This window comes from Macrotis lagotis, chromosome 1 (assembly GCF_037893015.1).
Source record: "Macrotis lagotis isolate mMagLag1 chromosome 1, bilby.v1.9.chrom.fasta, whole genome shotgun sequence".
Taxonomy (NCBI): Eukaryota; Metazoa; Chordata; class Mammalia; order Peramelemorphia; family Peramelidae; genus Macrotis; species Macrotis lagotis.
The window spans coordinates 375,063,608-375,089,183 of record NC_133658.1 but is presented as its reverse complement, the minus strand read 5'-3'; the positions used below and the strand labels follow the sequence as shown (position 1 = coordinate 375,089,183).

At 36.7% G+C, this 25,576-nt stretch overlaps 1 protein-coding gene across 4 annotated transcripts in view; it reads right to left on the bottom strand.

The window, feature by feature from the left end:
• Positions 1–25,576, bottom strand: part of LOC141506039 (lymphocyte cytosolic protein 2-like) — a 124,583-nt gene that overhangs the window by 87,623 nt on the left and 11,384 nt on the right. For all 4 annotated transcript variants that reach the window (XR_012473756.1, XM_074212444.1, XM_074212446.1 and 1 more), the window contains exons 3-4: positions 22,092–22,138; positions 805–870 (exon numbers count right to left, since the gene is read on the bottom strand). Coding sequence is in view for 3 of the 4 variants with exons in the window: in XM_074212444.1 (XP_074068545.1) it covers positions 805–870; positions 22,092–22,138 (113 nt within the window). In the remaining variant the exon portion in view is untranslated. The remainder of the gene's footprint in view (positions 1–804; positions 871–22,091; positions 22,139–25,576) is intronic.

The window sequence follows — 25,576 nt, the reverse complement described above, 5'->3', positions numbered from 1 at the left end:
AAGAATTTAGAATAATAAAATTATGAAATTGTTCATGCCCTGTACCCCATTGATTTTACTATTGTGTTTATACATAAACAAGTTTATTGACAAAAAAAAATAGAACTCTCTGGATAAAAAATATTCTTAGCAGCACTTTGAATATAATAACAAATAGTTAATATGTGCCCAGTAATAGGAAATGACTTAATATACTGTATTATTTGAATATAATCAAATATTTTATTCCACAAGAAAAAACACAGATGAAGAATTAAAGTAAACACGGAAAGATATAGGAAGTGATATAGAATAGAAAAAGTAGGTTCAAAAATCTTAGAGCTGATCATATAAATACATTAGGCAACAACTAAGCACAAGTGAAATAATAATGGACAATATTTGTAATATCATGTTAAAAACCAAAACCCTTAACTTTCTTTCCTTTAGCAACTGTTGAATTATAAATGTATATAGCTGTATGAAGGACAGCAGAGTGGGGCAGTGGAAATAGAGTGACAGTCCTGGAATTAGGAAGACTAAATTTTCTGAAAGCAAATCCAGCCTCAGACACTTAACCCTGTTTGTTTCAGTTTCCTAAAAATCACCTGGAGAAGGAAATGTTAAACCACTCCAGTATTTTTGCCAAAAAAAAAAAACTTCAAATGGAGTCAACAGAATTAAATGTACAATCAGTTATAATTGCTGTTTTATTGAACTTTTTGGATGTGTTTATTATTTGTATGTATATGCTTGGGAGGTTTCATTTTGTTAAAGAAATCAGATTAAGAAATAAAGGGGGGAAAACAATGTTATGCAACTTACTTCTTTACAAATAAACTTTTTCTTTCTTCATTCTTGTTGATTTCTTGACTTAACTTGCTTAAAATTCTGTAAAAAATAAAACATATAAACATCAAAACTACAAAACCAAGATCTATAGGTCACTCCATCATTCAGTCTGTATAACTAGATCCATGATATTCTTTAGTCAGTACAAAACAAAAGTTGTCAAGTAGATTAAGTTCATACTTTACCTTAAAACACTCATTGTTCAATTCTATTATCTCTCTCCAGCCTTAGAGAATGAGAGCACTAAAAGGCTCAAATAGTATCCACCTCACTGGAGATGCCTCTAATTGGCATCTACCTATCTAGAGATGCAAGGGAACCTTATTTCTGCTTCTAGGAGAATCATGATGATGTACCTTGGAGTATGCATAGACATTCTTTAAATGGCTATGTTCAGCTGTTGTTTATGCTTCTTTCTCAAAGAGGATCATGACATCAGGGAAGCGCTATCAAGACCTGCAAGTGAGCTGGATTTAATTGAGGTAGCCTATACAAAAGTCACTAACCTTTCTCCCATAGAGTCATCTGGGTAAAGTGGCCAGACATAGATCTGGACAACTGGAGATGATCCTGGATGCAGTGGGACACCTTGGTCTTTTAAGCTAAGGCCTTTATCACATTTCAGTTTGATTGAGGCAAATAATGGCCTCTTTTGTGAAGTTAAAAAAAAAATCAATCTGGGAGGAAAAGACTCTTAAGGGATTTTGGCCAAAACAGAAACAACTCCTATTTACTTTCACTCTGAGTCAGTCTGTATCCAAACAGTAAACATGTGGGGTTGAACTGGGACCTATTTTTGGCTGCTCTATGAGACCCAGAGTGAATTGGAGCTATAAACCCCAAGATATGTTGTTAGGCTTCAAAGATCAAAATTTACATTCCTTTGGGCAGAACACCCTTGGGTAACCCAGGGAGGAGAAAGTGAGGGTGGTGACTTTGCATAGCCTTCTCTCTCACTTAAATCCAATTCATTTGCATATCATGGCATCATCTCCCTGAAGTCATGGTCCTTTTTCAGAAGGACAAACAACAACTATGTGAATAATCAAAGCTGCCCCACTGCTGACCATTTCTTCAGCATAGCTCTTCCTTCCTTCCTCTTTCTTTCTTTCTTTCTTTCTTTCTTTCTTTCTTTCTTTCTTTCTTTCTTTCTTTCTTTCTTTCTTTCTTTTTTCCTTTCTCTCTCTCTCTCTCTCTCTCTCTCTCTCTCTCTCTCTCTCTCTCTCTCTGTCTCTCTGTCTCTCTGTCTCTCTCTCTCCCTTCTTTTTCTTTCTTTCCTTTCTCATCAACTAACAACATGGTGAAAAAGTGACTCTTTGGCTGAAGAGGCATTCAAAAATGATTATCAGGGCTCTTTTTTTTTGGCACTGCACCATCTATGCCCCCTTGTTATGTTTTTTTAGTAAAATATCCCTTTGCCAAAGCTAAATGATTTTAAGTGGTTAAATGGAAGTATTTTAGTCACTAAACTCTGGAGAACACAACTGATTGGAATAGAGATACTTCAGCCACTCAGGGTTATCCTGAAACTCTGGGGAGAAGATGAATCAACTTGGCTTTTAGTAAGGGAGCCAGCATATACAAGATACATTGCTCATGCTATCACTTGACCTGGAATAATCACTCAGCTTTCTGCCCAAGCAAGTCTTGCCCCTTTTGTTTATAACAATCAGCACTACCACCACCCAACACCTCCTATTTATGCAATGCTTAAGTCTAACATGAAAAAAATATAAAGGAAAGGGACTTTAGTTATTTGTACATAAATGAAAGATTACATGAATAAAATATTCTTACTATTTGCTAGGCACTATAACTGAGAAATACAGATACTACAGATAAGCAAATTGTGTCTGTGTGTGTACACAGGTTCACCTTGGGGGAGACACAGTTATTATACATGTATCAACATGATTTGGACATGGCTGCAAAATGGTGAAGTGGTCTGGGCAAGATAAGGTAAAATCATACTTGTCAGAGCCTTGAATCCCAGGAATATAATCCAAATTCTTCCACTAGAACTCTCTCTATGCCAAAGTCAATCAGTTAATGCATTCTTGTGTTGCTTAAATGACAATGTAATATTTCAAAAAATAGAGGAAGTGACAAGGGAGAGCTGTTGTTCTAACCTGACTCTGATTAACGAGAAGGCACTAACCACCAATATAAAAAAAAAAAACTGATATAAAAAAATGAAAAGAAAAGGGTTCAGAGGGAGATTTTATCTTAATTAATTCTATCTTAGATTTGATAACACAGAAGGGGAAGTAATGTCAGGGATACCCTCACTTTGGGGACTATTTCACAGAGAAAGCTAGGGAGGCCCTTAGCCTGAAATCCTTTAGGCAACACAGATCCAAGAAGCATGGGGAAACATTCAAGATGGAATTTTAAAAACACAAATATAAATAGTATCAATGAGAAAGAAAACAGGGAGTTGTTGAAGAGGAGCAAAATGGGATGCATTGGGAGCTCATTCTCATATTTACATTTTTAAGAGTGTACATAGAGAGAATAGAAGCAGGATTAGGTAATTAAAAAAAACAAAAAATAACCTGATATGATCCTGTTAGCATGGTGTCAGACCACTAATGCTCACAGTGAACTGTAACTGTGGGTGAATGTTAAGGACACAAACAAGTTTTATTCATTTATTTATTTATTTTAGTTAGACTGTGGAAAAGAAGAGAGACTCAAAAGAGAAATATCTCTTCAGGGAAATAAAGCCATGATAGAAAGTAAACAATTATTATTTTTTTAAAAATTTTCTATTAGCAATTCCTGAAAAGTTCAGTGAGCCTTGTACTAGAAAGAATAGAACAAAAATGGTTAATAGAACTTAAAACTAAAGGTACCTGAGCAGATATCATACAAACAATTAGATATTTTGGATACATTAAAATTCACTTGTCCTGAACAAAGTGAATCTCAAGGTGCTTTGAAAATTTGCAGGTTTTTATTATGGAGTCACTGTCAGCAATTTTTGTAAGAAATGAGAGAGGAGGTGCTGGAAAATTGGAGAAAAGCAAATGTCTTAGTTTTAGAGAAAGAGAGCAGTCTTCCAACTATAAATTGGTGAACTTGACTTTAGATTCCTGAATCATATAACTAAATAGTTGGTGGACTCACTGGAATTGCAAACAATAAACCTCAGGGCCATCTTTTTTGCATTAAGAACAGACCATATCAAACCAATCGTTTCTTGTTTTTTTTTTGATGATGTTACTAAATTGTTAAAATATTTCTCAGTCTAGTTCTCAATATTTTCAAAATGTACTAGAACCTTCAGCAAGGCATTTGGGAAATTCTCTGAAACTATCCTTGTCAACAATGACAGCAGAGTTAGATATATTTGGAACTGGTTAAGAGCATAGAACCTAAAAGTAGGCATTAATGACTCAATGTCAACTGGAAGGGGGTATCTAGTGACTTGACTCAGCCATCTTTGCTATTTAATGTCTTAATTAAAGACAAGTGAATGTATTTTTATTAAGTTTATAGCTGTCACAAAGTTAAGAGAGTTAATGTATTGGATCATAGAATCAAAAATCCAAAAAATATCAATGGGATAAAACAATGGTATGAAGCTAACAATGGAGATACATGTAAAGTCTTACTTGAGTTAAAAATAAAATCATAAATAGTAGATAAGGTTCTATTCCTAATAATATTGTCTGAAAAATTATTTTAACATACTGTAAACATGAGTCAACGAACAGTATTCTGAATAGCCACGAACACACAAAAGAGGAAACTGTGGTTTTTAGGCCACAAAGAATGTCCAGAGCAAGTGAAAAAATATAGCAAGATCATGTCTGACCTGACTATTGCATTCAGCTCTGGGAACCATCTCATGAATAACATTGGCAGACTGCTGAGTCTCTAGAGCAGGCCAGGAGAGTCAAACATTTAAATGATAGTATATAGCAATCTGTTGAAGGATCCTGGGGTGCTTAGCTTAAAAAAAAGCATTGACTTGGGGAAAGGAAAGTTTTATAGAAGCTTGTCTTTTAGTATTTTAATGTCTCCCTCTCTCTCAATAGCTATCTATCTAAATAGATAGCTAGATACCGATATAAATATATATATATATATATATATATATATATAATTATATATCTATTTATATTTATACACACACACACACACACACACACACACACACACACACACACACAAACATATGAAACTAGATTTGTTCTACTTGGCCCCAGCAGGCAGAGCTGGGAGAAATGAGTCAAGGTTATCATGAAACATATTTCAGTTCCACTAAGTAAAAATACCTAACAAATAGACTTGTTTCCATATGGAATGACCTGTCTTGACCACTGACTACTGAAGTTCTTCAGGAGGAGATTGAATGACCACTTTTCTGGAATGCTTTACTTAACTATGCCTATTTAGTTATAGGTTGGATGAGATGAAGTTTTAGGTACCAGGAATCATATTATTATAATACCAATTCATTCACATAATAACTTTAGTAATTCTAAGTGGTGCAAGAATGTTCATTTGTTTGTTTATTTATTTATTCATTGATTTATTTATTTGTCTGTCTCTTATTTTGCATGTCAGAAAACTGAAACTTAAAGAGGGTGACCAGCCCAGAATCATGCAATCAATAAGTGTTGCAACAATGACTCTAATCCAGCTTTTCTTACTTTAAACCCAAAGCTTTATTTACTATATTTCCTGACCTCTCTAGAGAGCTCTGGGATCCTATAGGCTATCAAGTCCAGAGGAAAATCCTTAATGAAAGGAGAATACTTTCATCTAGAGGGAGGAGAGGGCATGATAGAGAAAAACAGCTAGAGTTCCTGGCAACCACTGACATGAGAGAAATACTGCTGTCCCTGGCTTTACCTTCATCTAGCTTATTTGTGATTATGATTGGTGTATTCAGTAGTTCCTGGGACCTGCTCATCATGAAACGATGCAATTGTAAAATTCTCCAGACTTCCTTTGGTTATAATAATATAAAAGCCTCAAGTCTTTCTCCTCTCCAATTCAGTTTACATAAAGCTAACACTTCATGAACTCTTAAGCTTTAACTAGATGAGCAGCTAGTAAATAGAACACTGGGCTTAAGAAGCAGGAAGACTCATGTTTATGAGCTCAAATATGGTCTAAGACACTAGTTGTATGATCCTAGGCAAGTCATTTGCTCCTGTTTGTCTCAGTTACTCATCTGTAAAATTGAACTGGAGAAGGAAGTGACAAATTACTCTAGTATCTTTGCTAAGAAAACCCCAAAATAGGATCATGAAGAGTCAAACATGACTGAACAAAAGTAACAACATCTAACCTGATAGTTCTTCTTGCTGTTTCTCAAACACAATAATCTCTTGCCTATTTCTCATTCTCTCTTCACACTCAACTCTTAGAATCCCCTTTTTTTCCTTTGTGGAGGTTTATTTAAAAATAAAAACTTGTTTAGTTCAACTAAAATTAACAAAAAAGTAAATATTTCTCTAGTCTACAATCTATTTCTGATCTTTTCTCTTTCTCTAAGGCCTGAGTAACCCTTTCTCTTAGGAAGTGTGGAAAATATAAAGAATGAAAACTAAGGCCTTGGAAAATGAATTAAACTTAGAATAAGAAATACCTCTTTTGAGGCTAAGATCATCACCTTTCCAAATCCTTAAATGGAGTAACATTGTGCTGGTAAATGTTTAACAATGGGTTTTCGGAATGAAGAAAAAAAAGTAACACTACATTTTAAAATTTAATCCATATTATTACCCTTTTTCCCATCACTTTTTAATTAGACAATCTTAACTTGACTCTTTCTATTTAGAAAGTCAACAAAACAATAAATAACTTCTAAAAGTTTAATAGTTAGCTCTACAAAGAGTCAGCTCCAACACAACCCTTGGAGAGGTTATCTTACCTAAAGGCAATGTCCTCTTTTTCCATTCTAAATAGAATAGTAATGGACAGAGATCAAAGTTTCTTTTGATTTCTCTAGATCTTTCCCTACAACTCTGGAGGGCAATGGTCAAAGAGAAATGGGTAATGTTAGGAAGTTGGTTTTCCCAGAATGTTCTGGGGATATTAACATTAACATTCTGGGAATGTTAAGAGATTATTTTCTATTAGATGGGAGTAGGAGGTTAATCCAAACTGTTTTTAATCAGTTTGACATTTTCTTCATTCAAGATTTCTATAAATGTTCCTTTAAATTTAAATTAGAGATATCTAATGACCATAGGAGGATTCTGCCAGATTGGACTTTTTTCCTGAGCAGAACAATGCTTACATTTAGAATGATGTTGAATTGATCATTTCTGACCTTCTTGTATACAGGAGAGTATTAATATTTTTCTTCAATACTTTTTAAGATCAGCTTAAACATGGAAACTTTTTTGATCTCCCTCATGACTAATAATGTCTTCCTCTGAAAAATTATATTTCATTTATTATTTATGTTTATGTATACACACACACACACACACACACATATATATATATATGTATATATATATATATATGTATATATATATATATATACATATATATATATATATATATATGTTATCTCCCTTGATGGACAACTAAGAGATGAAGTGGATAGAACTCTGGTTTTGGAGTTAGGAAGACCTGAGTTCAAATCCAGACTCAGATACTTACTAGTTGTAGGATACTGGGCAAATTGCTTTACCTTATTTGCTTTGGTTTCTTTTTTAAAAATTGAACTAAAGAAGGAAATGGCAAACTGCTCTAGTGTCTCTGCCAAGAAAACACCCAATGGAACAATTAATAGTTGAATATGACTGAAAAACAACTAAACAACAACTTTTCCCTTGATGGAATGTAAACATTTTGAGTGCAGGCAAAAAATATTAAACATTTACTATGTGCTACATACTGTGCTGGACTGAAGACTGTCTTTGTCTTCTTGGAGTTTTCATTCAAATGATGGAAACTGTTTCTTTTTTACGGAGACAGGGGATCCCCAAAACCTAGAAAATTATGTTGTTGTTTGGTCATGTCCAACTCTTTGTGACCCTGTGTACCATACAGTCCCATACTGTCCATGGGATTTTCTTGGTAAAACTACTAGTTTGTTATTTTCTTCTCCAGTGGATTTAGGCAAACAGAGATTAAGTGACTTGCCTGCATCAAACAGCTAGTAAATGGCTGAGACTCAATTTGAATTTAGGTCTTCCTGATTTCAGGCCCAGATTTCTATCCATTTGATCTACCTAGCTGTCTCCATTACAATATTAACCACAAAAGGTGGTTAATAAATGCTTGCTTATTGATTCTGATATCCCTTGACTATATACATTACTTAAAGTTCTCTGAGGATGATGTAAATATAATGTCAGGAACAAATAGAGAGAACTATTTGCCTTTGTCAGAACTAACCCTCAAAAAAAATGGTGATTATATCATCTCCAATGGAGACCACTATTTCTACCAACTAGAATCAAAATGCTTCCTTTTGGAAAAACTACATTAAAATTGTTGGTTTTCATTCATGCCTGTAAATTATTAATGTATATGAACATATATGTGTATATATATGGATGACTATGAATACATATATATACATACACACACACACACACACACATATATATATATATACATATATATATATATATATATGTATATATATTTATGTGGGGTGTGGGTGTGTATCACATTGTGAGGTTGCCAGGGCTCCTGTAACTACTGAAGGAAGGAAGTACCAAACCACACAGCCACAGTAGTGTTGCAACAAGGGGCTGGCAAAAGAATTAGAATTAGGCCAGGCAATTGCATTTGCAGAAAGCAGTACCTGACTAGGTTCTCCATCCATTTAAGAATACCCAAAGCATTTGGGAGAATGCTTGCCAAGCTGAGGGATAGTCAGGAGATTTCTTTTCCCTCCAGTCTTTTCTAAGCCTTTATCTGTGAAGCCTTTCCCTGAGAACTAATCACAGCCTGTCTGTTGACCCCCACTTCTTTTGCCTTAAAGGTCAATAAATTGCTGGAGGTGACTCATTTTCTCTCTTCCCACACACACTCAAGATTCCTGGACCAGGAAAAAAGGTTGAAATGGAGTGAGGGGACAGGTGAGTGACTGGAAGGCAATAAATCTCTTTTTTACTGAGTCAAAGAGATGAAGTAAGGAGGTTTCTTTGTTCTCTGCATTAGCTGAGAAGTAGGATGAAAAAAAAAACTCAGAACAAGGTCTGTCTAAGCCCTGCCAAGTTCCCAGGAAACTATGTAGGTCACTTCAATAAAAAGATCAAATGATTCACAGATATTTTCCTAACACAAGGAACTATGGATAAATCAGTGGATTTCTTGTGCTACTATTTCCTTATCTTTAAAATGGAGATTATAAAACCTACTCTGTGTAGGACATCATTAAGGTTCAATGGAGATACCCTATCAAATGTAAAATATTCTGGTCATTTTAATCATATTCTCACAAACAGCAATTACTATGAGGTTTCTGTGTAGGAGTGAAGAAAAAGATGTTGGTGTGAATATCTTCCCATATGCTTTCTTGAAAAACAGTTTGATTTTGCCTATATAAGGTCAGGAGTTGTTTCCCCCAGGATGATTTTTAATAATTGTTATTATAATGGCTCAAATTTATACAGTTTTATTCAATCAATATAAACTATATAAATTTATAAATTTAAAAGGTTTGTAAGGTATTGTACATGTAGCCTCCTTTGATCCTCATATCCTGTGAAGTAGGTGTTATGTCCACTTTACAGATCAGGAAACTAAAGGTGAGAGAGGTTAGATGCCTTATTTAGAGTCAAACAGCTAGTGAATGTCCGATGGAGGGAAAGTCCAGCCCCATCCACTGAATCACCTTCATTCTCCTGTAAATGGTACAAATGATCATTTTTCTTCTTTTCCTGGCTGTCTTGTCTCTTTGTACTACAAATACAGTCAGGAAGACCTCTTTATCATCAGAAAGGTCTCATAATCTTTCTTAGCCTCAGTTTTCTCATCTGTAAAATGGCAGTGCCAATAATAATTACGGAATTTAGTTCACAGGGGTTTTGTGAGGTTCAAATGAGATAATGTAATAGAAAGAGCAGGTCTGGGTAGGTAGGTGACTCTGTGGATAGAGAACCAGGTTTGATATCAGGAAGTCTATTTCTTTAGTTCAGATCTGTGTGATCTTGGGCAAAGTTACTTAGCCCTGTTTCTCCCAGTTTCCTCATCCGTAAAAATGAATTGGAGTGGGAAATGAATAGTAAATCGCTCCAGTATTTTTGCCAAGAAAACCCCAAATGGAATCAGAAGGTGTCAGAAACAACTGAATAAAAGAGAACATGAGGTGGCAAAGTAGAAAGAATGTTGGAATTAAAGTCAGAAGATCTGAATCCAAATCCTCCCTTTGAGACTTACTAGAAGTGACTCTAAGTAAGTCTCTCAACCTCAATTTCCTCATCTATAAAAATGGATATAATAATAATAATAATAATAATAATAGTAATAACCTAAATTTATGACAAGGTTATCATGAGAATTAAAGGCAAAAATATATATAAAGTACTATATAAATGCTATTTTATTATAGAATTTTGTAAATCTTGAAGTTACAAATATCATTCTCTTCCAGCAGGATCTCCCTGCCTTTGAAATAAGTTGTTTATTCACACAGTACAGAGCAGAGCCAGCTGCTCTGCTGGCCTAGGTCCTATTACTCCAAATACTTTTCTCTTATGTTTTCATTCTTAACTTGTTCACCCTAACCTATTATGCTCACAATTCCTCCAACTCTCCCATTTCTTTTTCATAGCTCATTTAGAAAATTTCCCATCTTCAAATGCTCCTCCATATAGATGAGGAAATTAGCTCAGCTATTCTGAAAGCACCCTTTCCAGATGAACGCTGATCATTTAATAAACAGCTGACAACAACCAGTCCCTGTGAGCTGACTCAGTCCATGAATTGGCTTAAACTTGATTTTAAAATAGTGAAGGTATCTACAGAATCACTCTACCACCCAGCACTATCTGCAGATCCTGTGCTTATGGGAGTCCAAATGCCCCCTGACTGCTCTACTTTACATATTTTCTTTAAGCTATAATACTTTAATTTCAAAGCACAAATACTAATAGAACTATACCAAGTGTGGGCCTCTACCTGAGACATGCTCTAGAGACCCTTCTCCAGGAAACTCAGGCCCTTCCACTTCTCTCCTGCTCCTTCATTCACCCTACTATTTTGTCTTATGCCAGTCTCAGAATTTGGCATATTTTTCACTATTCTAGTCTCCTTCAAGATTCTCCCAAGTTCCATCTTTCCCATTGCCTTTGGCATAATATCTACAAAGTATGAGTTGGTGTTGTTTTCCATTATCTTCCAATAGCTTCCTATTTTTAAGTCCTGATTCTCCGAGTAGCTTCTAGGTCCCGTGAGGCAGGTGAAAATGTCTTATACTTCTACCACTGTCCTGAATCCTCCATAGCTCTTATCACAAGGTAAGGATTGGGTTTATTGTTGCTTTTGATCAAATGTTTCATGTCCTCTATGACCCAATTTTGGGGGTTTCTTGGCAAAAATTTTGGAGAGGTATGCCATTTCCTTCTCCAGGTCATTTTAATAGAGGAGGAAACTAAGACAAACTGAGTAAAGTAACTTGCCTAGATATTGCTTGTCCTTTGTTCTCAAAGAAGACTCTTACATCAGAAAACTGATACCATGACATGCAAGTGACTTAGATTTGAGTGAGGGAGTGACTCACTATCTCATCTGGAGCCATCTGGGTCCAGGGACCAAACATGAGTCAGGATCACTGAAGATGGCCCTCACCTACCTTGGTATCACAGAGCTAGGAAGTATCTAAAGTCAGATTTGAACTGTCTTCCCCATCATAGCACTCTATCACTGCACATTTCACAGTCCTATGTAACTTTATTCAGAGAAAAGCTTTGCCCTGAACTAAGGTAGATATGAACTTTGAGAGTGGTTGGGGGCAGAGAGACCCTGGAGGAAAAGGAGGCCCAGGGCCAGCCTGTGGAGTGTTGCTCTTATTCTACAGAAAGAAGAAAATGGGTCTTTTCTTTTTCTCGGGATGATGTTGGCAATGTATACAGAGAAAAAAAAGAGAGAGTAAGAAGACTGGAAAGGACAATGGAAATCAAGAGAGCATTAGTCTTAGTTCCTTCTCTAGCTCATTGTGACTTTAGATATATTACTTGTCTCCTCTGGCTATACCACTCTATCTTGGAGATGAATTAGGATAACTAGCAGACAAGGTGAATGGGACTTCTGTCTTGGACACTGGTCCCCAAGTCTTACCTTGCAAGCTGTTCTCTGGTCCCCAAACCTCCCAAAATCTATTCTCTTTCAGGGTCATCCTACTCCTCAAGCCCCTCATTCTAAGGGTAGGGCATTTTGCTGGATGGACCACTACCTTCTTTGGAAGGTTTGTACCTGTCAAAAGTGTCATATCTCCTGTACCCCTTCTCCCCCATGCTCATGCAAATTTAATGAAATTTGTCTCAAACGCAATCACCTTTAATTAAAATGCTAGATTAAATTATCCAGCTCTAATAATTTATGAATATGAATTCTAGGTATTTCATAAATATCTTTCCTTAGTTAGAGGTAGAATCATCATGTAATAGATTTTTTTCTTTCCTTTGGTATATTTTTCTTTGCTTCCTTTTCTTTTCTTTTCTTATTTTATTTTATTTTGTTTTTCCCCTCGTTACATGCAAAAACAAGTTTCAACCTTTACTTTCAAAACCTTTAGTTCCAAATTCTCTTCCTTCCTCCCAACCAACTTTCTTTCTCATTCTCTTCCTTCCTCCCAACCAACTTTCTTTCTCATTTGGGAATCAAATTACTTGGTATAGATTAAAAATGTGTAGTCAAGAAAACATTACCACAGTAGTTATGTTTTAAGTGTAGCTGTATGTAAAAGTAAATATAAGCACCCCCCTAAAATAAAGAGAAACCTCAAGAAAAATTAAGTTACAAAAGAAGTAAACTTCAATTTGTATTCAGACACCATCCAAATCCTAAGACTGAGACACCTATATTAGAGAGACCAGGGTTCTACTTTTGGGAGAAGACATCTTCTGTTCTCATGTCAAAGCAGGGAAGCCCTCAGAAGCCAGGGTGCCAAGACAGGAGTCCTGAAGTTTGTTGGGTTTGGGACTTGCCTAACTTTTGTTTGCCCTTCTGAACCCTATCCCTCATCCCTTCCATGATACTGAGAGGTTCAGGAGGGTATGGGTATGGGGGGGGGGTTATGTTTGTTCTTGCTATACATTAGAGACAAATATTCTTTTGTGAAAGCTAATCTATTAATTGTTAAATGTAATTGGGTGCTTTTGGTTTTGTTCAGTTTTTTTTCCATCCTGTCCAACTCTTTGAAACCTCATTTGAAATTTTCTTAGCAAAGATACTGGAGTGATTTGCCATTTCTTTCTCCAGCTCATTTTCCAGATGAGGAAACTGAGGCAAACAGAGTTAAGTAACTTAGCCAGGGTCCCACAGCCAGGAAGTGTGGAGGTTCAGTTTTGAATTCAGAAAGAGAAGTCTTCCCAACTCCAGATTCAACATTCTATTCACTATACCACCTATCTTCCCCAGCTGGGTGCTTAAACACCCCAAAAATTGAGTAAACAAAATTTCTAGGACTTTGAGTCAATGACAGAGACATTCACCTCTGATTCCCCCTTAAGAGTTCTGGAGATCTCTGGAGAAAGGGATAAAAAATATCAATCTTGGTTTTCAGATTGGTCAATGTGGTCACTGTTATAATAGGGACATAAATTGAAAGCAATAATCTAGTTCAAACCCCTCATTTTATATAATGAGGAAACTGAGGTCCAGGTCAACAAAGTGACTTGCTTCAATTCATATGGATAATAATGATCAGAGACAGGATTTGAATTCATGTCTTCTGATTCCAGGGTCATTTCCAGGTATATCATTATGATACTAATCAGGTATATCATTATGATACTAATACCTGTTATGTACCAAGAAGTAGTCATAATAGATAGATTGTGTGTTGGGTGCTGTGGGAGATACAAATGAACTACAAAGTACTCTTAGAGTTTCAAATCAATATAGATGTTAAGACAGAATGTCAGAAAACTCAGGCAGCTTTGAGTCCTCCCTAACACATTTATCCACTCAGTCTCAAACCCGGTGATTTAGTATTGATCCCCCTCCTCTGAACTTCTCTTGTATGAAATCTTTCCTCCAATCCACACTTCACTATGTTTAGATTATTGAAATGTGTATATGTTGCTATGCTCTGGATGAATTCTACTCTGCTCACACTAATCAAGAATTTTTCAAAGCACAGAGCTATCAAGTTATTTCTCTGCTATAATTCCTCATCATTTACTGATTACATAGAAACTCCTGATTCTGGAATTCAAGACCTTTATCAATTTGAAATCTTCCAAGATTCAATCTGACTCTAAATCTATGGGGTTTTGGGTTGCTTTTTGTTTGTGTGTGTTTTTAGGTCTATGAATCCAAGCTCACCTTTATGTCATACTGCTTTGTTTTATGTACTCTACCTTCTAGACCAATTGGAGTATTTTTGTTTTTGTGTCCTTATTCCTTCCCCCCCACTTCTCCCCAATCTGGACTTTTAAAAAATTTTTTTAAATTTATTTTAAGGCAATGGGGTTAAATGTTTTGCCCAAGGTCACTCCGGTAGGTAATTATTAAGTGTCTGAGGCTGGATTTGAACTCAAGTCCTCCTGACTCCAGGGCCACTCATTCCATCCACCTAGCCACCTAGGTACCCACCCCCAATCTGGAATTTTAGCTGACTATCCCCTATGGCTCTCCTCATTCTACTGCCTTCTCTTTGTTAATTACCTCCAGTTTTTTCCATCCTATTAGCACATAATTCTTTGCACATTGTCTTTCCCTATAGGCTCAGAACTCCTTGAAGGCAAGGACTGTCTGTTGCTTTTCTTTATATCTCCAGTTCTTAGTGCAGCTTAATAAATGTGTATTGACAGACTGACTGATTTTGTTCAAATTCCTGGAATAAGATTCTTCACGCCTTGATTTCTGAAAACTTATTCAGGTGCCATTCTACATCTCTATCTCCTCAAATTCCTCATAACACTTTGTCTATACCTTTCTTTTTTAAATTGACATTGACTTAATTAGGGACTTTGGAAGGCCTAACTTTTATTTAGTTTTATCTTGCCAATATAGCTTCCTTTTTTTCCTTCTTTTAAATGACCAAGATTTTAGTTTCTCTTTCTCCCATGGCTTCTTTCCCCAAAAGAAAAGAAATAATCCCTTGCAATAAATATGTATAATCAAATGAAACAAATCCCTACATTGACTATCTCCATGGATATATGTCTTTTTTTCTATTCATTTCTATCACCTCTCTGTTAGGAGAACAACCCCTTTTTTACAAATGAGAAGACCAAGACAGAGTGGTTAAGTGACCTGGCAAACGTTTCATAGATAGCAATTAGTAGAACCTAGATTTGAAACCAGTTCTGATTGCAAATCTAGTACTCTTTTTACTGTACTATGTTAAAAGATGGGGGGTGGAGAGAATCAACTTGGTGGCTCAGTGGAGCCTGAACCTGGAGTTGGGATGATATTTGAGTTCAAATCTGGCTTTAGATATTTAATGGACAAATCACTTAACCCTATTTGCCTTAATTTCCTCATCTGTAAAATGATCTGTAGAAAGACATGGCAAACAAATCCAGTATAAAGATACTGGCAAAGAGCAAGAAAACCCCAAATGGTGTCACAAAGAATTGGACATGACTGAAAACAAACCAAAACTGAACAACAATGAGCTAATAAATCATCTCAAATGGTCAAAGTCTTGGAATGCAAAGAAGAAAAGAAGAAATCTAGCCCTAGCACCTTACGGACTCTGATCCCCAATTGCAGCAGCTGAAGATTCAAAAAAGACTGTACTTTCATCTAATCCATCCTTCTTGCCATTTTATGTATGGAAAAAACTGAGATCCACAGAGACTGAGTTGGCTACCATAGCCAGAAGTGGTACATGAACACACTTCAAATCACATGCTCTTTCCTGTTCAAGCAAGAGATCTGAAACTCAGGATAGTCACAAGGTTCTCTACCACAATCCAGACCCTGCCTGCCTGCCTCTTAAAGCCACAATATATTCTGCACTCTCCTTTATAAATTGTGAGCTGGCATTGTTCACTGAGGGAATGGCACCATTTCTTTTCTTTCTAACCACTCAGCATCTGTGTTTGCTTTAGCATCTCCCTCTAGCACTAACCATCTTGCCCCACTATCTTCTCTCACATATCTCCTCCCCACTTAGCTGGTGATATGTACTTTTAGAGAAAATGGAATCAAATGCCCTTTTTTCACAGAGAAGGTTGCTGACTTCTTTTTCAGTAAAAACAAGAACACAGAAAACTGCACATTTTAAAATCATTTACCTAACCTAGAGATTCAAACCCTTCAATAGTTTTTTCTTGTCATTTTCTAGAGACCAAAGTGAGATAGCTTCTTCAAGAGTCTACCATGATAAGAGGATCTGAGTTCAAATCTGACCTCAGACACTTAATTGCCTGGCTGTGTGACCTTGGGCAAGTCACTTAACCCCATTGCCTTAAATAAAAATGTTTAAAAAAAAGAGTCAACTGGGATGACCAACTGTCCTCAGAGCCTTCCTATGGGGTTACTTAATTTCCCTGGCCTGTAGTGGTGAGGGGAGGAGATGACAGGAGGGAGTTTTGAGAAAACAAGCAGGAAGAAAGAGAAGATAAATATCACTGCCTTCACAACTCGGGGTACACCTAGAAGAACTGGAGATGGTCATTGGGAACCTCTCAGTTCCTACCTCCTGGGTCTCATAACACGTCTGTACCAATGATCTCAGAGACACTAAAATGAGCTTGGGAGGAGGAAGGGAGGGAGGAGGCCTCTCGTGACATCTCCTTTCCGTTCTCCCTCAACTTCCTTCTCTGCACTGAGGGGTGTGGGTCTTGAAGTCTCCTTCTGGGCTGAAGCTTGAGTGTGGTGACTCATGCCACCTTCTTTTTCATCTTTTAAAATAACTGCTTCAGTGTTATCTTCCTGCCTCAGGCTTGAGTCTCTCTCTCTCTCTCTCTCTCTCTCTCTCTCTCTCTCTCTCTCTCTCTCTCTCTCTCTCTCTCTCTCCTTAACTAGGGAGCAATATCTCTGCTTCCTTCACCAGCATACTACTCACAGAGGTTCTGGGAGAGGAGACAGGGTGCTTGGTCACAAGGACTTTTAGAAGGGCCTGCAGACCCTTCCTCTCTATACTATGATGGACAAGTTACATTTACTACTAATCTTTTACCCATTGTCATCTTATTGATATCTGCCCTAGAATGTGATACCCAGAATGGGACAAAGTGTTCTAGGTGTGGCCCAACCAAGCTCTTGAGTTCCTTCAAGTCTCTTCTTCACCTACTCCTAGAGTTATAGAATCCAGTGCCAAAAATATGGGTCCTCTGACTTAAGATGTGGATTCCATATTACCAAAACCTGGATCCTACATTGGAAATTAGGTCTTGATGTTTTAAATGCTGTAGATATGAATCTAATACAGATTAATAGAAGATAAACCCCTAGAAATAAAGAATAATTTAATTTTCTTTTGTATCTTCAGCACCTAGAGCAGTTAGCCTATATGATACTTAATACTTGTTGACTCAATATATAAGTGAAGATAAGTCTTTGGGAATGGAATTTCATAATATATATATATATATATATATATATATATATATATTACTTTTGTCCTTTGCAGTTTTCATTTTTTATTTTTTTACAGCTCTGAAAAAAACAACCTCTAAAAAAAGCCCATTGTGTTTTAAATTGAACTGCTAGATGACTAAGCTTGATTAGGCTTTTAAACAAGTTTTCACTCTGGTTTTTAAAGAATGGACAATAATAGCCACAAACCTCTGGCTCACTGCTTAAATTTTGATGGCTTTAGAATGAGTATAAATAATAATTATTTTCTGCTTTGGTCAGAAATTGAGGTATTTTTTGTGGTGGTGAACTGGACCATCTTTTGTCTCATTTCTTTTTTTTTGAATTGCAAAGATTTTATTTATTTTTTTTTATAATTTTTCCCCTAATCTTACTCCCCCCCACAAAGAAGGCAATTTGCCAGTCTTTACATTGTTTCCATGTTGTACATTGATCCAAATTGAATGTTATAAGAAAGAAATCATATCCCTAAGGAAGAAAAATAAAGTATAAGAGATACCAAGATCAGACAATAAGATTTCATTTTTTTTTCTAAATTAAAAGTAATAGTCCTTGGTCTTTGTTCAACCTCCACAATTCTTTCTCTGGATGGTATTCTCCATTGCAGACAGCACCAAATTGTCCCTGATTGTTACATTGATGAGATGAGCAAGTCCGTCAAGGTTGATCATCACCCCCATGTTGCTGTTAGGATGTACAGTGTTTTTCTGGTTCTGCTCATCTTGCTCATCATCAGTTTATGCAAATCCTTCCAGGTTTCCCTGAATTCCCATCCCTCCTGGTTTCTAATAGAACAATAATGTTCCACTACATACATATACCACAGTTTGCTAAGCCATTCCCCAACTGAAGGACATTTACTTGATTTCCAATTCTTTGCCACCACAAACAGGGCTGCTATGAATATTTTTGTACAAGTGATGTGTTTACCCTTTTTCATCATCTCTTCAGGGTTTAGACCCAGTAGTGGTATTGCTGGATCAAGGGTATGCACATTTTTATTGCCCTTTGGGCATGATTACAAATTGCTCTCCAGAAAGGTTGGATGAGTTCACAGCTCCACCAACAATGTAATAGTGTCCCAGATTTCCCACAACCCTTCCAAAAATGGTCATTATTCTTTCTGGTTATATTGGTCAATTTGAGAGGTGTGAAGTGCTACCTCAGAGATGCTTTAATTTGCATTTCTCTAATAAGTAATGATTTAGAGCAATTTTTCATATGACTATTGATTGCTTTGATCTTCTCATATGTAAATTGCCTTTGCATATCCTTTGACCATTTGTCAATTTGGGAATGGCTTTTTTCAAAAATTTGACTCAGTTCTCTGTATATTTTAGAAATGAGTCCTTTGTCAGAAACATTAGTTGTAAAGATTGTTTCCCAGTTTACTACATTTCTTTTGATGTTTGTTACAGTGGTTTTGGTCTGTGCAAAAGCTTTTTAATTTAATGTAATGAAATACCTAGTTTGTTTTTAGTGATGTTCTCCATCTCTTCCTTAGTCATAAACTGCTTCCCTTTCCATAGATCTGACAGGTAAACTAGTCTTTGATCTTCTAGTTTGCTTATAATATTGTCTTTTATGTCTAAATCCTGTACCCATTTTGATTTTATTTTGGTATGAGATGTTGGTTTAATCCAAGTTTCTTACATACTAACTTACAATTTCCCCAGCACTTTATTTTTATCAAAGAGAGAGTTTTTATCCCAATAGCTGGACTTTTTGGGTTTATCAAACAGCAGATTACTATAATCATTTCCTGCTATTGCACCTAGTCTATTCCACTGGTGCACCACTCTGTTTCTTAGCCAATACCAGACAGTTTTGATGTTTTGTCTCTTTTCTTATCTAGCCCTTAAGCACTGAATGAATATGGTCTCAGATAAAATGGAACCTGGACTTGATGACTCTGGAGGAGAGTGGTCATCTCTGAATCAGCTCAATCCAATTTACAAGCAAGTCGATACATCACCACAGGGTTGGTTTTCTTTAAGAGTAAAAGATGACAGAGTGGCTAGAGCACTGGCCCTGGAGTCAGGACTACCTGAGTTCAAATACAGCCTCAGACACTTAATAATTACCTAGTTGTGTGGCCTTGGTCAAGCCACTTAACCCCATTGCCTTGCAAAAAAAAAAAAAGAATAAAAGATGAATAACACCTTTCCAGCCTCATTACATATCAATCCACTTTTCTATACTCCAGTTTACTGGAACCAACCATCTTTATCAGGGAAACTAGGTGTTCAATATATAGAATATCTGGCCTGGAGCCAGAAAGATTCATCTTCTTGAGTTCAAATCCAATCTCAGACATTTACTAACTGTGTGACCCTGGACAAGTCACTTAACCCTGTTGACCTCAGGTTCCTCATCTTTAACATGAATTAGAAAAGAAAATGAAAAATCACTCCCGTATCTTGGCCAAGAAAACTCCAAAGGGTTCATAGAGTCAGACACAGCTGAAAATGATTATAAACAGCAAAAAAATAAAAATCTTGTCTTTAACTACTAGCTCCTCATTCTCAGACATTGTCTTGTGACCTGCATACCGAAGAATCCTTAATTTTGCTATATGATCTGTAACTAAAATGTTAGGAGTATGAGGTTCTTCCATTGGCCTTAAAATGTTAGGTGAACATTCCTGTATATGTTCTCTCCTCCAATTAGAATGGGAGCTTCTTGAGATGGAGATTGTTTTTTCCTTTGCCATTTGATTCCCCACTATTTAGTCTAGTGCTTTATACATAAGTGTTTAATAAATGCTTTTTTCATTTATTCATGCACTATACAGTCCTGACAAATTGACCTTGTTATTTCTTCCATTACTTTGATTTGATCTGGGAGAGGAGACAGGGTGCTTGGTCACAAGGAATTTTAGAAGGGGTCCCTTATCCCATTCCTCACCTTTTACCTTTTAAGGTTAGACTCAGCTGAAGTACCATCTTTTGCATGAAACATTTTTGTGATCAGGGAATCCCTAGCTTTTTTTCTTTATATTTTCCAGTTCCAGTTCAGTGTCTGGCCCAAAGAAGGAATATAATAAATATTGATTGATTGATTCCCTCCTCAGTACTAAAGTTTTCTTGTTAAGTCATTTTTCATTCATATATGCTCTCTGTTCTCATTTAGGGATTTCCTGTTGGAGATCCTGGAGTAGTTGGCCATTTCCTTTTCTCACATTTTGTAGATGAGGAAACTGAGGTAAACAGAGTTAAGTGACTTGCCCAGGGTCACACAAGTGTCTTAAGCCAGATTTGAACTCAGAAAGGTAAATCTTCCCGACTCTAGGGTCTGCTCTCTATGTACCATACTAAATGCCCTCAACTAAAGAGGGTTATTGGTAACAAAACCAGAAAATCTGAAGAAAGCATTAGAAACTGAATATTCTTAATTCTCATCTTGACCCATTTCCCTGATGCTTCTCCAATATATTCCTGGATAAGTCCTATAAATCTCTTTGTTTCTCCATAAGGAAAATGGATTCAACGTTTCTAACATCTTTCCTTCTCAGAGTAATACTTAGTTTGAATTCTAACATCATCAAAATTCTTTCACAGTGACACAATGGAAGTGGTTCCACTTTTCAAGACCTAGTCAATTTTGTATTCCTAGGTTTGTCTTTAATTGTGTGGTTCACTTCTTTTGCATCCATCTCTGTAATAAATATCATCATAAAAACCTCCCAAGTCTGAACTGAAATCCACTGGTTTTTGTTTTGTTTTTAGCTTGACTGGACATCCCTTTCATTTATAGCAGACTTGTCCACTCTTCTTCAATCTCCACTCCATACACATCAGAATTCCAATCTGTACTTGCTCATCCTCAAGGAAAGATCATTTAATATAACTCTCTCAAGTTATAAAAGATCAACAAGCTTCTATATCTAGATCTTTTGCTTCTCAGTTCGTTGTTAATCAATATGGATTATAAGAAAGTGAAAAAGAAAACAGAAGTACCATTTTAAGGTCACCTCTATGGATAGTATCCAAACATGAATATGAATTAAGTGAACCTTTGCCCAAACCTTTATTTGACCTCTTATTTTAAAAAGAGGCAAAGTGAAGAATGGTAAGTTTGGAATAAAGGAGTGGGTGGTACTAGATGATTTCTTCAGTTGTTTCCAGTTCTAAATCTGTCCTTGATTTTCAAACACAATGTCTTATTTCCAGTTATTGAAACTATTTCTAGACATTCTGTTACTTCTTAAACTCCAAAAAGATAACACAGAAAACTAAGTACCATCCCTCAGATCACCTTAGAGTCTGACTGTCCCTAAAATAACCCAGGCTTTGATAGGCCATAAATCGAACCATCATCAACTAAATGGGCTGATAGAAGATGTTCTTTCTTCCAAATAAGTTGACTCTATGAAGTCATAGAAACCTGGCTATCAGTCATTACTTCCTCCCCAACATTTTAGTCATTCTACTCATTTCAGAAATAAGCATATAAATCTTATGGTTGATAATGGTTTAAAATGGTTCCCCCCCCCCATCTTAGTTCATCCTGGCTCACTTGAAAAAAGATACTTCAAAAGAGGTAAGAAAACTTACGGTACACGGAGCTTGGGAAATTTCTGAATATCATTCTCAGACAGGTGCTGAAATTTAAAAAATGATATATTATTAGTTCATAATGGAGACATTAGGAGCTGTTAGCCTTTCACCGGGTCTGTTAAAATAGGCTGCAATGAAATCACTCCTGAGATACTATCTGTCATTGCTTTTTCCTCCTTCCCATCAAGGAAACTTCTGTTGACATATTTATAATATTCTTCAGATTTATATAATATTCCCCATATAGACTTTTGGAGGAAATCTAAGACTCCTTTTCATCCATGTAATTTTTTATCTGTCAGACAGGCTCTTTTACTAATTGCAGCAATGCTAAATATTTGAAGGTTAGATAAGAACATATGAAGTGAAGAAAGGATCATAGAGCAGGTAGAAATTATTTTAGAGGCATCTAAAACCCTTCTCTTATGTCGATGAGAAAACAGAGGCTCAAAGAAAGGAAGTGATTTGGTCAAAGTGACATATATAAAAAATGATACAGCTGGGATTTTTATCCATTTCCTCTGCCTCCAATTCCTACATTCTTTCTCCTGCTCATGCTGTCACTGTTTCATTCAATCCTTTATGTTGAGAGTAAGTGGAAGAACATTTAATCTCTTAAAGATTTTACTTCTTACCTATCAGATTGGTTAAGATGACAAAAAGGGGAAATGATCAATGTTGAAAAAGAGGACTGGGACATTGATGCATTACTGGTGAAGTTGTGAACAGATCCAACCTTTCTGGAGAGCAATATGGAACTATGCCTGGAGAGCAATAAAACTGTTCATACTCTTTAACCCAGAAATTCCAATTCTCGGTCTATTTCCAGAAGAAAGTATTAAAAAATGGTAAAAGTCCTACATGTTCCAAAATATTCATATCAGTGTTTTATCGTAGTGGCAAAGAGTTGGAAATTGAGGGGATGCCTATCAATTAGGAATGGCTAAAAAAGTTATGATTCATGAATACTATGGAATACTATGGTTCTATAAGGAACCATAAATGGTCAGACTCTGGAGAAGCATGGAATGAATTACAGGATCTGATGCTGAGCAAAGGGAGCAGAACCAAGAGAACAATGTATACCTTAACAGCAACATTGGAAGATGAACAAACTTAATGGAAGCAGCTCCTCTCAACAGTTCAGAGAACTAGGAAAATCATATTAGACCAGATATGGACAATTGTATCCCCATTCAGAGGAAAAAAAACAAACCAAAACAAAACAAAAAACCTTCAGAATCTGAGGAACACTATATTCACCTTTTAAAAAAATATCCTTTAGATATTTCTTTCCCTTAATCCTAACTCCTCATATTGAAAATGAATTATCAGAAATTGATCTAGGCATGGAGAAAAGATGGCGACAAGATCCATGTCTTAGGCTCATAAAACTCATAAGCTAAGTACTCTAACTAAATTTTCCAGAGATAGAACCCACAGAGGGACCCAATGAGGCAGTTCTCCTACTCAAGGTAACCTGGAAAAGAGCAGAAAGGCTCTGCTACCCAGGGTTGGAGGGGTGGCCCACCAGAGGGGTGGCCCACCAGAGCAAAAGAACTTCAGCCTCCCAAAGGCAGCCCCAGAGTGCTGGGAGCTGCGGCTCACAGCAGTGTGGGAGTTTCCTGAGCTATGCCCCGGGGAACACCAAGCACAAATTTGGGGAACAGAGGAGGGGGACCTCTGCTAGAGTGAGCATGTGAAGCCCAGCCCTCAGGGCACACAGAAAGCAGCATGGCCAGAGCAGCTGAGTTCCAGGAAACAGAAGCAGGCAGAGCCCATAAGCAGAAGCCCCCAGGGCATGAGCCCATTGAACCTAGGGAGGGGGAGTGAAGAGAGAGAATGCCCAGTTCTGTCCTCTGCCCCTGGAACAGGACTCTGTGCCTCTGACCACATTCAGATCCTGATTGCAGTATAGGCCCCCCCATAGAACAGCAGGGGCCCCCTCCACCTCAGCCCCATGGCAGAGGGGGTCGTATATGGTCATTCACAGACCAGGAGGGAGGACAGAGCCTCAAACATGCAGACCATTGCGGAAGTGTCCCAAAAGCTCAGGAAGCACCCCAAAACTAGGCTCAGGTTGGGAAAATGAGCAAGCAATGAGAAATATTTTGCATATGAGCCCAAGAAGGATCAAAATACTCAGTCTGAAGATGAGAAAGCACAAGCTCCTGCATCTAAAGACTCTAAGAAAAACAGAAATTGGGCTCAGGCTATGACAGAGCTCAAAAAAGACTTTGAAAATCAAATGAGGGAGTTAGAAGAAAAACTGGGAAAAGAAAGGAGAGAGATGCAGAAAAAACATGAAATGAAGTCAGTAGCTTAGTCAAGGAAATCCAAAAAATGCTGAAGAAAATAGAATGTTAAAAACCAGCTTAGGTCAAATGAATAAAACAGTTCAAAAAGTTATTGAGGAGAAGAATGCTTTAAAAAGTAAAATTGGCCAGATGGAAAAAGAAATAAGAAAGCTCTCTGAGGAAAACAAATCCTTCAGACAAAGAATAGAACTCAGGGAGATTGATGAATTTACCGGAAATCAGGAATCAATACTTCAAAACCAAAAAAATGAAAAAGTAGAAGAAAATGTGAAACATCTCATTGAAAAAACAACTGATATGGAAAACCAACTTAGGAAAGATAATTTAAAAATTATTGGAATACCTGAAAGTCATGATCAGGAAAAGAGCCTTGACATCATTTTCAAAGAATTACTACAGGAAAATTGCCCTAATATTCTAGAAGCAGAGGGCAAAATAGAAATGGGGACAATCCACAGATCTCCCCGAGAAAGAGATCCCAAAAAACCAACCCCTAGGAATATTATAGCCAAGTTCCAGAACTCCCAAGTCAAAGAGAAAATATTACAAGCAGCCAGAAGGACACAGTTCAAATATCATGGAGCTGCAGTCAGGATCACACAGGACTTAGCAGCAACTACATTGGAAAGTTGTAGGGCTTGGAATATAATATACCGGAAGGCAAAAGAGCTTAGAATGCAGCCAAGAATCAACTACCCAGCAAGGCTTAATGTCCTCTTCCAGGGAAAAAGATGGACTTTCAATGAACCAGGGGAATTTCAAATGTTCCTGTTGGAATGGCCAGAGCTGAACAGAAGATTTGATCTTCAGATACAGGACTCAGGTGAAGCATGGAGATTGGAAGAGAAGGGGAAAATATGTGGGACTTGATGATGAACTGCATGTATTCCTGCATAGAAAAATGACACTGATAATACTCATATGAACCTTCTCAGTTAATAGAGTAGGTAGAGGGAGCTTTTATAGTTGAAGCACAGGAGAAAGCTGAATTTGAAGATAAAATATGGTGTAAAAATGGAGTCAACAGAAAAAAAGGAAATGTAATGGGAGAAAGAAAAAGGAGAGGGGCAATAGGCCAAGATATTTCATATAATAAGATTTTTCTTTATTATAATGAGCCATTTCAATTATATGGAAGGGGGGGAGGCAAGGGGGAATGAGGGA